We start from the raw sequence: 18,000 nt of genomic DNA, 5'->3' as shown, positions 1-18,000 counted from the left end.
TCATGCTAGTGTTTTTAAAGAAGTAAAAAAAGATGAGATCTAAATTATTGACTTAATACAGTTTAATAAGCATGGTTATTTTAATAATATGATTTTTTAAAAAACATCGTAAATAACACAAACAGAAAAGGTAATAAACAATGATTCTTGAGAGGAGAAGAAAGAAAATCTCATTGAAGACCTACCATTGCTTTGATGTGGACATTGCTCAACCACTAGAAATAGATTATCAAGACGATTTAAAGGCTATTGCAAAAGGCTTCATATTGATACTAAGAGAGGTCGCACGTGCCATTAGATTAACGAACTAGAAAGCAAACTAATCAAAATATTATGAGATAGGCATCTCATTTTTATATTTAATAAATTAATATAATTTAATTTTAAAACAAAATTTAAAAAAAAAGAAGATAAATTGAACATAGAATGATAAATAACAAGATTCAAGATAACACAGGTTATTATCAAAATTAATGAAAAATCCAATATAAAGAAAATAACAAAATTCAATCTTAAATTATGTCAACATGGAGTGATGAAATTTTTTTTAAAAAAATATGATCTTGAAAAAAAGAAGAAAAAAAACCAAGTAAACCTGAGTTATTTTCTAAAACTAGACTAATCTTCAAAACTCGTAACCCATGAAATCCTTGTTCCGGGTTCAATCTAAAAGCTTAACTTCTAACAAATTAAACGTTGGAGCATGAAATAAATAAAAAATTAATCTAAGAAATTTTTCAAGGAAAAAAATAGCAATTAAGTAATGAGGATCAAATTGGTAGAAAAAACCCTAAAAATAATGAAACAGTAAAAAGAATAAACTTTTAAAAATCATATCAAATAAAATAAATATCAATTAAGAAAATGAAGACCAAATATAAAAGATAAAAAATTGAATGGATAAACTTGAAAAATATTCAATTTTATAAATCATCTAAAATAAAATGCATAAAAAACAATATAAGGACCAGATATAAAAAAATAATAAGGTGATTGAAAACTTTTATTTTTTGCAAGTTTAGTGCTAAAAATAAGAAGGAAAAGGGAAAAAAAGAAGAAAAAATTAAAAACCCCACGAGTTAAATTCAGCTTTTGTTTGGAACACTAGGGACGCTAAAGAAAGGGTGCCTAAATAAAAACAGGCGACACCTAGTACGATAACGTGGTATAAAATTATTTTTTCTATTGAAAATATATTAAATAATAACTAATATTTTTTTATTTTTAATACCATTATATTAAAATTATAAAAAACTACATAAAAATTTTAATATTTTTTTAGATTAAAATATTTTGGATAGTAAGTCAGAATCACAGGAAAAAAAAAAAAAAAAGGGATCAACAGCTTAAATTCTTAAATAAATCTGCAGGGCCATAAAGGTATCTTCTTTCACGAGCCCAAAAGGTGTGACCAAAAGCAATATCAATAGGCCCTAAAGTCAAACCCATTGCTGGCCCCATCTCAGCGGACAGCAAAAGAAAAGCCTTTTAAAAGATTTTCTGGTTCCCGCTCTGTTCTTCACATTCCCCTTTTCGCTCACACTCAGCTAAGCTTCACTCAACCTGACTCATCAATCGATTGCAAATTCATGGAAGAAACAGCTGCAGTGCTCACAGTCAAAGAGCTAGTTCTCCGTGCTCAGCCATTCACCGCTACATCTTCTCTCAAATCCAAACTAAACTCAACAAACCAAAAACCCCAATCTCAACCGCCACCACCTTCCACAAACCCTAACCCTAAAATTCTTACTCCTTTGAACCACTCAGTGATCTTACTCGGAACCTTAACTCTCCCGACCGAAACCCTAAAATGTCCAATCAGGAATTGCTTTCGATTTTCCGATGATTCATCCACAGTCTGCTGTGATATTCTCGATTTCCGTGTCAATATAGTCGGGAAGAGGATTCGAGTTCTCGCTTGGAATTTCATTCCTTTGAAACATTTCTGTGATGGTGGCTTCTTAGAGATTATCAAATGGAGTTTTGTAGATTCATCCAGCAGTGTAATATCTCGCAGTTCGAGTTCCTTCGATTTATTTCCATTAGTTTCAGGTTCGCCTTCCAATGAAGAAGATCAATCCAAGGCACGTTATAGCGTTAACGGTCCAATTGAATCGATAAGTCCTGTTTTTATTGTTCCTTGTTCAATTGGTGATGGTAAATCACAAAATCTTCGAGGGTTTGTTGCGCGAATTATGGTTTGTCAGTGTAAAACATGTAATTCTCCAGAATCAATTAAGTTTTCGCATAGCATAGATCAAGGAAACGATTCTCATTCTTTTACAAAACCTTCCTTTGTGTATTTTTGTGGTGCTTCGTGGTGTTGGCATCCTGTGATTACGAAGCTTGTAGGTATTGTGATTATGCTATCTGGGTTGAAAAAGAAGTTAGTTTTTATAGGAAAAGAGGAGTCTCAATTGATGTTTGTGACTACTGAATATTCTGTTTTGCAATTGCCAAAAGTGTTGAAGAAATGGCCACCGTTCTCGAGAAATGCTATCCAAGGGAATGGGGAATGTGGTGTTTATACCGGAGTTGTTAGAGGTGTGTATATGCAAGGGATGGTTGTTGAATTGGACAAGGAAGTGTGGCTTTTATTAACGGATCAGCTAGTTACTGCACCACATAGTCTTAGAGAGGGTGCGATTGTAAGTGAACTAAACTTTCTACCTTTTTTTTTATCTAAAATAATTCACTTAGTACAATTAAAGTTTGATCACTTTAACTGATGAGAGTGGCAACCCGGTTTTTTTCTCATCATTAGTTTTTGTTTTAGATATCAGCGAGGAATGTCCATTTCGTGAATCCAAAATTTTCTTGGACAAAAATGCTCGTACTTGGGGCTTGCTTCAAAACTAGCATTACTGTGGAATCGTTCTCCCCATTGGAAACTGGGTATGGGCTACTAAATTATGTCTCTTGAACTTCTCTTAACGATTATTGTGGGCTTATGCTTACTTCTCATGGAAATTGAGCGGTACCATTTCTGATAATGGACCGAAACTGATTCTGTATTAATTTTGGCATGTGCCCTGATATTTGAAAGTTTGTCTCGCTGAGTGGTAGAAAAACATGTAGTAACTTCTTTAGAACATTATAACCTGGCCCACATGTTATGTTACCGATTCAATTGTATACTGCAGATGCCATATGGTGGCCCAGTCACAGAGTCAGCTGGGGAAGTTCATTGAGTCCTTGACATTTTCTGCCAGACTATGGTATGGAATCTGAGCGTGGTCCTGGGAAATTCAATATTTTACAGGATGATTGGAATGCATTAAATTTTTTATTGATTTACTTTACATATGATGGCTGAGTTTCAGGACACTGCTTGTTATTTCATGCTTTCGAAAGAAGTTTGCTGGGATGTTATCTGAAAAGGAGATTCTGGGATCAAAACATGTAATTTACTCTCTCTAGGTTTTGCTTCTGTCAAAGAACTGGTTGGAGTTTCCTGTGCATGTGCATTCCTTTTAACATCCATGCTTATAAGCCTTGATATCATATGCTAACTTGACATGGATGGGTGCAAGGTGTTATTAGAAGGAAGGGCTAGCTCAGATGTTTGCTAGATCACATTTACCTGAATCAATTTTTCGAGCTCGGGTAAATTGGTAAATCCACAGTTAGATGAAACTGATACCAGTCTTTTTTGTTATACATACATACATATATACATATATTACCTTGTAATGAGTGTTTTTTTTCCTTTCAACTTGGCAGCTTGGAGTACTGACAGAATTATGCAGGCATGAATCATGTGGCTGTGGTAGTGAGCCATATCATGGTAACCTGAAATTGGTAAGCTTTTAGTTTTGAGCCCCATTCAAAACATCTTTGCAACAGCTTGCATCAGCTCATCTGAGGGCTGATTTGATCTGACTGTATGAAGTGGTCATATTATTTTTTAGCCAACATGGTCATATGAAAGCAAAGGTTCATTTTCCTTCTACTTTTTTCAGGTGGCACCTGTCTCTATTTTGCTCAGTCATTGTGATAACATGTGGATGAGGACAGTATCAAAGGACTGTCATACTTCACAGGAAAAATCTCGCTTTAACTTAGTGTCACATGAAAGGACATCTTATTGTTTGCCATTGAGGAGGAATTTTTCGAGTGAAGATATAGGCATTCTTTTACTTGGAAGTCTGAAGGTTAGAGATGTAACTTCAATGTAGAGCATGTAGTAGACTTTACTAGTGCAACTGTTTGTGCTATTCTGGTCAAATATTCAGCTTTGACATGCAGAAGCAAGCATGGACGGCATTTCCCCCCCACTGTATTAACATATTAATGGATAAACATGTAAATGAGGCATGGGTGGACATCTGTAGTGTAATTGTTCAGGTTATTGATGAAGAAGAGGATGCATGGGTGATTGGTAAGAAATAGGAGAAGAATGTACTTAAGATTAGGCAATATTATGTTGATTTTATTATTTCAATATTGTAAAAAGGGTACTTATAATAATTGTGAGGGTAGAACCAGCAAATTATGATAAATTGTAGCATGGGTGCTGGATATTTTTGCAATTCTCAACCTAGGTTCAAAAGGCTTGTTTAGAGAAAACAAAGGGTTAAACTTAACTTTGTAAAACTTAGCTTAATGATGATGGATATGCAAAAGTGGTCTTTGATATAGATTGACTAGTAAAACACTGCTGTCCATAAGTGCCAATTAGATTTATACAGAAAATAAGTTATCTTAATAAGTGGATGAGTGCACAAAATGAGCTTCTTGTATTTGTTTTTAAATTATACATGCAGTTTGAGTGTGTATGTGTGTTTGTTTATAGGTGCATCATTGTTTGTCTAGATGCTGTCCCTTGCACTTTTTGGGCTCTTCTCAATCTTTTCTAATTTTGTCAAGTTGATATGGATGAAGTTATAAGCTCCTTTTGATTTTATAAATATTTTTACTGATCCTCCAGATCTCTCAATCTTCTGGAAGGTTGCAGTTAGTTGATGCGACTGGAAGCATCGATGTTCTGGTACCCGACCTTCCATCCACTTGGAAGACCAACAACATCTATGAGGTGTAGCTAATGATGATTCCAAAACCTTTTCCCATCATCTTGTCCGCTTAATGTATTTGAAGTTTATAGATTATATGCACTCGTCTTTCAAATAGATTTTTCAAGTATCTTTTGTCACTTTGTTTTGGCTTCATTTTACAGGTTGTTGACTATAGTCTCATTATGGAAGGCATGCCTAAAGTTGTGGATCATTTGGGGTTGCTCAACAACGAGTCTCTCTCATGCAGCCATATCTTTCATTATGTGCCACGGGCAACAGAGATGAACTTGGCAATATATTCCTATTTTCACTTAAGCCATGCAACCTGCAAAAATCTTTGCTTTTATCCTTCCATGCCCTTTAATGAAGATCTTCAGGAACTTCAAAGTGGAAGATTTCACTTGATTTGGATCTCACACAAATATCCTTTTCTACATAAGGTACGCCTGCATATGCGAAATAGAGTATTATCAAGGCTTATAAAACATGCTCCAAGTAATTTTCCCTCCACTGTATGAGTCCAAGAAGTTAAAAAAGTAAAAAAGAAAAAAGAGTTTCTGTTTGCTTGTTTAATAACTACATTGCTTTGTTCAGTTACAGAATTCTGATCTTTCTACATTCATGTCCACAGTTACAAGGTGATCCAGTGATACCAAACAGGGCCAATGTGTTTGTTGAGGCCGTTGTCCTGCCTTGGGACCTGTCTATTGCAGGCATGGATCCAATTGCACATTCTGGTGAGATTTCAAGGATTTGGTTGAACAAAGCCGGGAGACATTACATTGGTGAAAACAACGAAGAATATTTACCCAATAAGAAGTGTAAGATGGATTGCATGCCCAGCCAGGCTTTTGTTTCAGTTTTGGCTGATGATCAGAACTATGTTGGCAGTGAGCTGAGCGCTTGCTCTGGTTCTCTTAGGGAATCAACTAAGTGGAAATGTGGAGAACCGAGTTGTCCTGAAATTCCATGTTTGGCCATTGCTAGAAATGCCAACAGTCACAACTTGGTTAGTTCAGGGAAGTTGTGCTGCACAGATTGCAAGGTAAAGATTGGTGCTGATTATAAACCAAGTGGCAGGAAGATATTGCTGGAGTTCAGTTCTGACAGTTTTTTCAGGTATCAGGTGTGTCAGATCCCCTCTGTTTTCTTCATTTCCCTAAATTTTCAGTGTTTGGTATTCATCCAGTGCAGGGATGATAAAATAGTTTTGCTATTTTACTTACCATATAGGACAATTTACATTGACTTTCATCTAAATTGCAGATGCTGCAGATTGGGGGTTACTATGTAATAAAGCACCATAAAGAAGAATCTTTTTGCTGTCTTAAGGACTACAACAATACTGGTGGTGGTAAAATTTGTGTCTCTTCCAGAATGTGTCTGTGGAGCCTTTCATTCTCTTCTGATGATGTTATAAATGATAAATCATTAGATGATGCTCCTCCTGGTGATTCTTCTCTAAGCAATGAAGAGTTTCTGATGAAAAATCAAGTTGAGCTACTTCTCAGGAGGTCTACTGGAAATTCTCCAGAATGCTCAGATGTCCAGCTTCATCTCTCTGCTGATACAATGCATCTTTTGGTACTGAAGCTTAACAAAATGAAAGAAGGCTTCATGCCAGTTGTGATGCCAGAAGAGGCTTTTAGTAGATCTCCTCACTTTATGACCAAAATGTCTGCATCTAGTACACCCTTCTCATCTTCCAATTCCTGTTGTGTTTTCCCTGAAGGAAATTTAATATCTGTGCTTGGCAATGTTGTTGCCCTTCATTCTTTAAACTCCAATTTGGCCAATGCTCATTCAAGCTGTGAAACCGTGAGTGACATTCCTCATATGGGATGCTTTCAGGGGATTCCAAGCAGTTGTTGTGTTCATGTTTTAGTAGACAAGCAAATGGTAATTTCCTTTCAGACTGTCTCCGTAACCTGGAAGTTGTGTATTCTGATTTAATTCTCCACTTTTAATTTTCATTTATATATAACTGCTTCATCTTGCTGTATTATTTTTTTTTCTATTAGAGATTTTTTTATTAATGATGGGATTCATGTAATAGGTGAGAATTTTTGGTTCTTTGAGCAAACATGCATATGCTGTTGGATTTGGAGCTGGTGTAAATGCTACATTTCATCGAGTTCTTAAATTGAGGTATGGAATCCAAAAAAGTCATGAGCTGTAATGCTTGAATTATATTGGTCTATTTTATAGTACCTCATTCGGATGTTATTGCAATACTTTTGTAACATTTCTTTTTTAATTTTTGGAATATGGATCTCATCAGCTCTCAACATTGAACTAGTGCTTCTTGAACTTTGTATATCGGAGGATGTTATAATAGCTTTACCAAAAAAGAAAAAAAGAAAAGAAAAGGACCTTCCAGGTATCGGAAGAGGTTGTTATACAATTTTGCTTTAGGGGTAGTTGTAAGAACGTAGTTTCTTCAAAGTCCTCTTGAGTATCTATTTTCATTCCATATCCTTCTGTGTCAAAAACCGAAAAGATTAAGATTTTAAGTGCTGTGATAAGAAAATAAGTGCAGATAAGCACTGGATATTGCATCTAAAGTTGATGGCAAGGGGAAAGTTTCACCGCTTTGTGTAAAACTGTAAAAGAGTAGCATTTGCAGTTACTGGTTTGAAAAGAGAGGTATAATTGCAAACTGGGCCCTAGTTTGGGGGCCGGGAATAATTGCTTGCTCAGTGTCCAAAATGACATTATTGGCTCATTTTTTACAGTACAATGTGGTATGGAGCAATATAGGGTTCCTGAGATATCTGTTTTTACAATCTACAGTCAGGGAGTTTTGTTGAAAGCTGTATTTATTAGAGTTCTTGGCTATGTGTATATTGTTATTAGTTTCAGATCTTGCATGAGTAATAATGATAATGCATACACCAATTTGTGTTCATACTCACGTTATTATGTTTAAAGTTGTGCTATTGTTATACTTGACATGTATGATCTGTTGTTTGCATAGTGGCTGATCTATCCTTCAGTATCCTTTGCTCTTCCCTTTAATAATGTTATTTATGAACCGTGTCTCCCCTTCATGTTAAGCTTCTTTGCGAAACCTGCTCCTAAACCAGTCCTTTATGGTTCAGTAAGAAGTTAGCATATTATCAATTGTTGTTTCTTGTTTTTTCAGGGGAACAAATAGATTGATGCTGACTCCTGCTTCATTTATAGTGATCAATTCCATAAGGGTTGCAAATGAAGCATCCCAGGAAAATTCTTCTGATTTGTGGTTGTACAGATCATCAGCTGCCTCTTTGGACAAAGTTTCGTTTGTTATGATTTCAGAATTGAATCAATGCACAGAGAGCAAGCCTGTGAAGTTCTATTGCAGGGTAATTTTTGTTAGATTCATGAATTTATCTGTTGCATCCTTCCTTTGTAATTTGTTATTGCCAGATAGGAAGAAGTGAACATTAATTGTGTGAAATACTTGTAACCATGATTTATTTGCTCATGTTTATGATAGGTTGTTGCTGTTCATGTCCTGGTTCTGGAGAACAGAAAATATTTGGCATCAAAAGTTAACTCCACACAACATTTTCTTGACATTCCACTTGCTTCTTTTGTGTTGGGTAAGTTATTTCTCATCTTTATAAAGCATTTATATCATGACTATATGGTATTAATCACTTTTCTCTCACTTTGGGCGGACAACTTGTGCCATCTCTCTACCTTGAAAAGTCAAAACATTGTATTTGTGTTTGCAGTGTTGTAAACAGCTTTAATCAAACCTCAATTGGGAGTTCTTTATTGTGAAACAAGAAAATAGAGCACATACTAAATGGATCCACAATGTGCCTTGTTATGCAGCACCTTTTGCATTATTGAATTAAAGCTATTGTTAATTGTAAAACTATGTGATGGCTAAATGGTTTATTAAATTAATTGTAGTCGGGCTTTAATTTATCATGAATTAGACAGCCCCCTGCGTGTATATTGAGGCACTTGTGAAAGATGCACAATGGAATACAAAAAGATATCATTTACAAGCTGTCTTTTGTCTTTTCATTGGACATTTTTCTTTCTAATTCCTATGCAATCATATTATCCTCTCTTTGCATGTATAGATGATGGATCATCATCATGTTATTGCTGGGCTAATGCTGAAAGAGCAGCAACTTTGTTAAGGCTGCATGAAGAACTTCCGATGAGAGCTTTTGAAAGCAGTGGCTGCACATTAAAGTGGGTAGGGATTACCAACAGTTCCTGGAAAACCACTATGTATCATCTTGAAAAGATGTTAAAGAAGCATCACAGGATTGTCGTGAAAAACCATGGTTCAATGGTAGATTCTTCATATCAAGATCTTAATGTTTCTGTCAGTTCAGATGATGACCTTAGCAGCTCAGATGACAACCTCCTGAAATTCATAATCTTCCATGCTTGCTTTGGAACATTTTGGGTAAGTTTAAACCGAATCTGAAACGAATTCATGGAGAAATTAAACCACCAAAGTACAATAAATATTTTGTATCTCGAGTTCAGGACAGTGAATCATCCGGAACTAAATAATTTTGGTTTAGTTCTATGTCAATCTAATCGCTGTCCAGTAACCTGAAATATTGAGTTCTCCAATATTTCCATGGGATATGGCAAAAGTAACCTGAAATATGGAGTTTTCCAATGGTTTCATAGGATATAGAAAAACAAGATGGCTTCACATTGTCATATGAGCAAGATTCTAAAAAATTTTGGTTTGAGCTCCCATAACACTGTAACACATCTTTTGCTATTGACAGACTGTTACAGCAAGTGCGATGGAGTTGAATGCTGTTAATCAGTTGGAAAAGGAGCACCTTATGCAAATGGAGATGGCCCCGCATCCCATGCAGAATGTATGGGCTAGGGAAGTTTGTTACACGGATACTCGTACCGAGGCCTGGAACATGGTTCAAGAACAGCTAAGAAGGTAAACGTTTGTTTCTTGTACCGCTGATATTTCCTGGATGTGAAGCGACTTCCTTGCTAGTTCTGCTCCTTAGTTGTGTTGTAGGGGCCAGGCAGCATAATCCTGCGAGTCCGGGGACCTTTTTGCCATGTGTTTGTGTACCTGTTGTCTTACCTACAGTGGCATTCTGGGATTTACTGCTATTATTGTAGGTATATGATTTATTGACCCAAGCATATCATTCTGTACCCAAGCATAGAATCTCCTCTTCCACATTCGATAAGATTCTGTAATCAAATTCCAGATACAACATAATGATCGACCTAGGAGTTTGTATATACGAAAGACATTTTAAGAAACCTCATATAAGCCTTCTGAGCATATACATGCTGTATTGTATCATGTACTCTTTTCAAAGCATGTATCTTTTCTTGGTTTGCCTGATGATGGGGTCATGAACTCCAACAATGTTTTTAAGTTAGCCCGTGCTTGCTTTTTCGACATCTCAAGCTACTTGTAATCTTGTCACAGAAGTTGACAGGTCAACCAAGTAAAAAACGTAGTTTTGATTTTTTTTCCAAAATGACATCATTACCTTTTTTTAAAATCTTGAAAAACTTCTTTTTTTTGCGAGTCTTATAACAATGGACTTTCAATCCGACCAAGGAATGGATCCTCATAACACAAAGTGAAATTTACTGTGCTGGTACCCATATGCGATGTAATTTCTTATATGATTTTCTGTGGATAACTTTAGTCAGTGGTGTCTGTTTTGGACACCGTGTAAAAACTGGTGAAATTTACATGCATAACTCAACTACACGCAAGGATTGCAGGTTTCTATGAGGTGGATGGAACAGTTGGGACTGGTCAGTTTTGAGTCAAATTGTGTCTTGTCGATGTGACAAACGGGCACTCGAGAGAGAATATGGTGCATGGGTTGTTAAGGGTGTGTTTGGCATCATGTCCTTTGATCAAAATGCAGGGTTTAAATCCTGTTTGTTTTTGTATTTTAAAAGTGCTTTTAAAAACATTTATTTTTTTTTATTTTTTTTAAATTAATATTTTTTATATATTTTTAGATCATTTTGATACATTAATTTTAAAAAATAAAAAAATATTATTTTAATATATTTCCGAGTAAAACAATTGCAACCACACTTTCAAACACGTTTAATTGATCTAGCATATGGAGGGTTCCTAGACATATCCTAGAATAGCCAGGCTTGTGCATATGCTAAAAAGGAAAGTGTTTTGTTAGCGTATTTGAAAGTGTAGTTGTGATTGCTTTGTAAAGTGCTTTTTACTTATAAATGTATTAAAATAATATTTTTTTTATTATTTTTTTAAAATTATTTTTGACATCAGTGCATCAAAATGATTTAAAAACACCAAAAAAATATTAATTTGAAGCAAAATAAAATTTTTAAACTTTTTTAAAAACGGTTTTAAAATGCAAAAACAAATAAGGTTAACTTGCAATCGCACTAGTGGTGGCGAACAAGGTGCAATCAGATCCATTTTGTTCCTCGTTCTTCACAGGAGTAATTACCGAGCATAGTTATAGCACTGGTTTGAATAGTTGGAATAATATCTAAATTACTTTTGGATGAGTATATATCATTTCAAAGTAATGAAATTTTTTGAAATCAAATCAGATCTAGATTTGGTATATCAAATTAAAAATTAATTTATCAAGTCCATCAAATTTGATATGTTTAATTTGATCATACATCACTGGTTTGAATAGGCAAACCATATTGGGTTTTATAATAATCTTAGTAAGATACAAGTTTCTAGGGTTGTATTGCCCAGCTCTATTCACCAATGGGGTCTGCTCCCTCCTAAGGCCTTTCTATTAGCGAGCACAAATGGCATTCGAGAAAAGGTAACTTAATATTATGAATTATTATTATTTTGATACCTTATTCATGTTTTCACTTTTGCACGAGGAAGAATTTCTAATAAGATCGGGTTTCTTCGTAAATGGATTCTAGATTGGTCGTTTGTGATATACACACGCTCACATACATTGAAACGTCTCGAACATTAATTGGAGTAAATTTTCTACTCCTTAATTTTTTTTATTGTGCTCTTCTATGTCTAAATTGAGGTATCATTTGTTGAGTTTAGGACAAATTAAAACATACGTGACCAAAGTGTAGACTATTGAAAAATTTCATCACCAATCTAAATTTTGATTTAAAAATTCATTTGTATCCTTCTACTTTCTCTTTTCAACCTTCATAGTTCCTATAATTTTTAAAAACTCAATTTTGATCCAAAAAATTATTTTTCTTATTTTTTAGTCCTTGAATTTGAGATATGAGAGAAAGTCGCCAGATGTCGGAGAAAAGAGATAAAGTCATTGGTTTCCATCAATTTAGGGCACAAAAAAATATATATTTTGGTGTTAACGAGTTTCATTCGACAATAAAAGTTTGATAGTGGTTGTTTTGAATCTCAATATTGCCTCAAAAAACATATTGAAGCCAAAAAAGAAAATTCTTGACTAGTTTGATTTTGTATTCATGGATTTTTTTGAGTTTTTTAGTTTGATAAATTAGTTTTTTTATATATATTATAAGGGTGTTATTTTATTTTATTTTTAGCAAAAAATGGCTTGAAAATGGGGTTTGGGCCCAGGAAAACCAATGGTTTTATTAAAAAAAAAAAAAAAGTTTAACAACAGACATAGTTCAAACTTGAAAAGATTCATTTGCTTCTAGCTATGTTGACAGATAGAACCACTTGGTTGTGGATACAGTGCTAGATGACTTATCGATTTTATACATGTAAGACCAACATCATTCGAAGAGGTTAATTCACTATACTTGAGTTGAATAAAAAAACTAAATTTTAAATGTTTGCACATCTTAGAGGTTATCTAGATTATTTTGATATTAGTGTTGAGTTATATATTGTAAGTATGTGAGAAAGGAATTGACTAGTGATTTCAAACCTCTGCACATCTTAGAGGTTATCAAGAATGCTTATCTCCAATACGTGATGTCAAAACATTTCTTGAGATTGTCACAATCCACTTCAAAGAATTGGACCAAGGAGATTCATGGTTCTATAACCACACACCGATGGATCCATTCCATTTGTTTCACATGCAAAACAGATGGTAAAATTTTGTTTTATATAATAATTTTTTTTAAAATTGTTATATTATACGAAAATGTTTAACTAACAGTAGCTTCTTTTTATAAGCTATTGTGTAGCAGCTTGTGGAAAGCCAAACCCAAAAGTTTCATGGTAAGTTGGATTCAAACATTTTTCTATGTTATCATTCTTTTTTATATTTGCTGATTTTTTTTTCAAGAAACATATAATATCTAATTACATAAGAGATACGAAGATGATCTTTCGACTTATTCAGAACTTAATCTAGATTTGTAGTTGGAGGTTGGATTTACAGGTGGATCCGATAGAAATCAGGTTTATAATTTCTCTAAAACTACGATTGAGGATGTGCGAGCAAATCATAGTGTCTCAATTGTTGAGGCCTTGCGATCCAGATCGAGCCAGGAATCACTGACCGTCCAAGTGATCATACAAGAATATGTTCAAGATACGACAACCCAACTTAGTGCTAAGACAACTCTACTTAGGGCAAGACAACCCAACTTATGGATAAATTGAATGTTGTTGAGTAGATGTTGGCATCTCTCACTGGTACTTGTGCTCCACCTCATAGCCCTTCTAGTTTCGATGAAGATACACCTCTTTCTCCTCTTCTAACTTCTATTACCTAGATGGATAAATTATATTTAATACTATTTTTTAAATTAATAATAAAAATTTACTTTTTTAATTTAATTTAATTATGTTTTATTCTTTGTAATTGTATTGTTTTTTTTTTAAATAATTAGATTTAATACCAAATAAATATTAAATACCAATAAAATTACCGACAAACTTAGTCCCTCAAAGGGTTGGAGAGAATTACAGGGCTTTTCACTATTAGATTTAATTCTCCAATGGATTAATTTGTTGATAATATGAATATAATCACCAATAAATTTACTATAAGTTTATTATGTCGGTAATATGCTATAATCATCAATGACTTCATCGAGGGAATTATTGTCGTTAGATTTTTTTGCTTGATGTGATAATTTTGTTTGTAAATTCATTAATGATTATATTACTAACGGAATAGAAATCACCTACAATTTTTTTTTGTCTGCTATATCATCTATAATTGCATTTCTAACAAAATCAGGCTTTAAAAACTGAAGAGATATTTTGTCGGTGTTTTGGTATTGTCCTGAAACATTCTTTTGACCCCAGTACGTACATATTCAATGCATAGATACAAGTTGATAATTCACACTCCAAATAAGAGGGCCAGGGCTGGGCTCCATGAGAAAGACCAGTCGAGTGGTCGTAGGAAGGGGATGTAATGTGACCAAGGACCATGCATCGATTATGGAGTGTCGTTTAGTATTTTGCACATTTAGAACATGCACGCCTTTGCAGCCCTGATCAAATATAAAAAATCCAAGAGTGTTGCTGCTATAAAGTGGGACAGCAACCCTGTGAAGTTTTCACACTTGGATGAGAGCAATGCTCCCGTTTTCGTCATGCCATGTCTAAGCAGCAGCGCCATTACTAATATTCTCTTGGATCTTGAGCCTTGAGAGTAATTTTCTTTCAATTTGGAGCACTAATTATATTTCTTAATCAGATAAAAGAATAAACGAGCATGCCACAATCGATAAATTTGATGATAGATATCTTGCGACAGTAAACAAGATGCATGGTGGCGACCATTAATGATGATAGATATCTGGCCAGCTGTTTGTCAAGGTTCATGAACACTACTAACAAGGCATATATTAGCCAAATCTACCTTAATTATCAAGTTTTTCTGGAATAATTAATTCTCCTTCAGTGATAATCAAGGTTATGAAATGATCTTGCACTGAGCAAATAGTATAATTTTAATGTGTTTGTTCTCCAATTTTGAATTTCTCGTGATGGACTAGGCTGAATTTGCAATTGTGTATGTATATGTATCTGCCAGCAAGAAAGCATTAACGCTTAATATCAGCAAAAACGAATAACGTCTGAGGCTGAGACTTATAGTTTATAAGAGTGTGTTTTTTGTTGTTTTTTAAATTATTTTTTATTTAAAAATATATTTAAATAATTTTTAAATTGTTTAAAAATGATTTTTAAAATCAATACATTAAAATAATAATAATAATTTTTTTAAAATAAAAAACACCATCTCGAATGCAGTTACAAATGTCCTCTACACTTATCATTGCGATTCTGAGTTTCAATCCCTTCTAAAAAATATATTCTTAGTTTTATCATTGCAATTCGGTTTCTAGTTGTGTTTAATCAAATAAATAAATAATTTATATGCAAACAAGAATGTTTTTTTTGTAAATTAGTACATTTTTTTAAAAAAAATTGAAAACTAGCACAAACAATTTTTAAGATGAACAGATATATTAAATTAATTTCAAGGAGAAGAGCGCGGGGGGGAAAAAAGAATTAAAAAAAATAATGAAATCTTGGATACATATAAAAAACATCGATAATGACCGGAGAACGGAGGGGGTCAATTTTATTCCAAGATTTGGCAGACAAAAGATCTATGAAGGTAATCTAATCCAAGAGTTTTACATGAAAAAACCCATAGTGGTAAACTCTTAATGGTTGAGTAAATTAACCAAAATAACAACAGCAGGCATTGTTTCACCTCTTCTCTAATTAATTTACTCCTAATCAATGAAACCCTGAAGGACTCTCACATTTATAGTGTAGAACTCACATACTCCCTCACTTCCCTTGCAATAACATCCCTCATCACATCCCAAAATCCAGCCGGCAAACTCTCCGCCATCCTCTCCACCACCATTCCACCATTGCTACCACAAACTTCACCACCAATCCCCGGTGGCGCAAGAGTCAACGCGGTCAGCGCATCCTCCTCCTCTCTCACCATGCCATCTGCCATAGATCCTGATGTCATATTAATATCAATGCATTCGTTATTGTTGCCATAATTACTATCAAAGTTGCCTTCCAAATTCATTTGACTTTGGCGTTGTCTTGCCCTTCTCTTCAGCGTGGAATTCCAGTGGTTCTTGACCGCATTATCAGTACGACCCGGAAGCAACCTGGCAATAGTGGCCCATCGGTTACCATATCTGGCATGAGCATCCAGGATTGCTTCATCTTCAGCTGGAGAGAATGGACGGTGCTCCACATTTGGGCTTAGCTGATTGCACCACCGGAGCCTGCATGATTTCCCGGACCTGCCCTTTATGTAACGGCTTATCAAGGACCAGTTTCTTGGTCCATGTCGCTCAACAAGCCCAGTCAAAATCCTGTCTTCCTCTGCGCTCCATGGACCTTTAATTCTAGCAGATTTATCGGTACTTCTTGGTGCTTTACTGCCATTGAAAGAAGACTCCGAAGCGGAAGAGTCTGAAGAAGAAGTAGAGCACATGTTCATTGTTTCCATATCGATTAAAATCACAAAGAGTGAGCTTCAAAGAAAAGGAGAGAGTTTGGGTTAAGGGCTTGGTCTTGAGAGTTGGATAAGGACATTTATATATGGAGTGGGAAAGAAGGTGGAATGGAGAGAGAGAGAGATGAATGAACTTGGTCCGGTGCCCAATGGGCTAGCTTCCTTTTTTAATAGAAATAGAAATAGGTAGAGAGGGTTCTTCCAGGAAACTGGCCTTTGTAAAGTTGATGGGGGGACTCTAGACGGGGACAAGTGCGTTCCCTCGGTCGCGCGCGCTTTACTTTTTTTATTTTGTTTTCGAGAATTCCTTTCTTCGACCAAATTTTGTTGCAGGTCCGATTCTGGGTAGTCTGCCCCCTGTCATTTGACCATTTTGGGCTTCCAAAGGATTAGTCAGGTGTCAATCAAGAAAATAAGGACTCCTAGCACATGATTATAATTTTTGTAGGGGATTGTACTCGGGAGTTTGATTTTTTAAAGTGTTTCTTTTATTAAAAGATATTTTTTTATTTTTAAAAATTATTTTTGATATATTATATTAAAAAAAATTAAAAATATATATAAAAAAATATTTTTTTATAAAATACTCTAAACAATATTATAGTAGCTTTTATAGTTGCAAAATGTGCATTAGAAAAAGAACAAGACACTAATATATATACAATAAAAATTAAAAAGAATACTTAAAGTAAAATAATCAAGTGGTTTTAAAACTCATGCTTGAACTACATGCCACAATATTCAGTAATCTTGAGTGAATGTAGTAAGCACGCGCCATGCCAAAGCTTTCAATAACTGTATCCAGGGTTTAGAGTTAGAGTGTGTTTAACACTATGATAATAGTTGTTTTTCAAATAATTTTTCGTGTCGAAATATATGTCAATGATTTTTTTTATTTTTAAAAAATTATTTTAAAAATCAGCACATCAAGACGATTTAAAAGGTACAAACCACACTTAATTTTAACAAAAAATAAATTAAAACTTTTTAAAAATAGAGGTGAATCACGTTTCCAAACTGCCTCTTACCCTCAAACGTAAGAATCACCATTCGAAATAAGTTCAGGGTGAAGGTAGAGGGGCAGTTTCGGGATTCGGGCGAGACATGGCAATATTTTATCGGTGTAGAAAAGGAAAATTAAGAAAATCAGCCTCGTACTCGACAGTTTTTCAGTCACAATGCCTTTCCTTTACCAGCATTATTTGAGAGAGAGAGAGAGAGAGAGAGAGGCGAGCGTTTAGAACATGACAGGAAGGACAGAGCTGTTTAACACAATTCAAACGTTTTAAAACGGAAGTGGGGGCGAAACCTTTTTGACTAGGTGGCTTCATTTACAGCTGATAAAATAGGGATTGTAATCACGACAGCTGTTGTTTTTTATTTAAAAATATATTAAAATAATATTTTATTATTTTTAAAATTTTATTTTTAATATTAATATACTAAACTATCTAAAAAATTTTTTAAAAAAAAAATATATATATATATATATATATATATTTTTTTTTTTAGACACAAAAACAATCCAACGCGCTCGAAGTACAAATCCGTAACCTCAGTAACTGGAATAAAGAGAACCGCTCAAA

The 18,000-nt window shown here is 34.4% G+C and overlaps 2 protein-coding genes across 2 annotated transcripts; one reads left to right on the top strand and one right to left on the bottom strand.

The window, feature by feature from the left end:
- Nucleotides 1-1,475: 1,475 nt before the first annotated feature.
- LOC118028074 (CST complex subunit CTC1) lies at nt 1,476-10,362 on the top strand. The gene is made up of 16 exons (XM_035031598.2): nt 1,476-2,648; nt 2,777-2,895; nt 3,144-3,218; nt 3,324-3,402; nt 3,544-3,606; nt 3,724-3,801; nt 3,963-4,154; nt 4,931-5,035; nt 5,177-5,455; nt 5,647-6,141; nt 6,282-6,914; nt 7,072-7,163; nt 8,161-8,362; nt 8,497-8,602; nt 9,098-9,432; nt 9,770-10,362. Exons 1-16 carry the CDS (start codon nt 1,590-1,592, stop codon nt 9,941-9,943), a joined length of 4,086 nt encoding a protein of 1,361 aa, XP_034887489.1. The 5' UTR covers nt 1,476-1,589; the 3' UTR covers nt 9,944-10,362.
- A 5,117-nt stretch (nt 10,363-15,479) lies between these two features.
- On the bottom strand, nt 15,480-16,537 carry LOC118028124 (transcription factor MYB73). The gene has a single exon (XM_035031657.2). The coding sequence runs from the start codon at nt 16,406-16,408 to the stop codon at nt 15,695-15,697; it is 714 nt and encodes a 237-aa protein (XP_034887548.1). The 5' UTR covers nt 16,409-16,537; the 3' UTR covers nt 15,480-15,694.
- Nucleotides 16,538-18,000: the final 1,463 nt, after the last annotated feature.

Source organism: Populus alba, chromosome 2 (assembly GCF_005239225.2).
Source record: "Populus alba chromosome 2, ASM523922v2, whole genome shotgun sequence".
Classification (NCBI taxonomy): Eukaryota; Viridiplantae; Streptophyta; class Magnoliopsida; order Malpighiales; family Salicaceae; genus Populus; species Populus alba.
The sequence above is the reverse complement of the archived record's forward strand: the minus strand, read 5'-3'. Positions and strand labels throughout refer to the sequence as shown.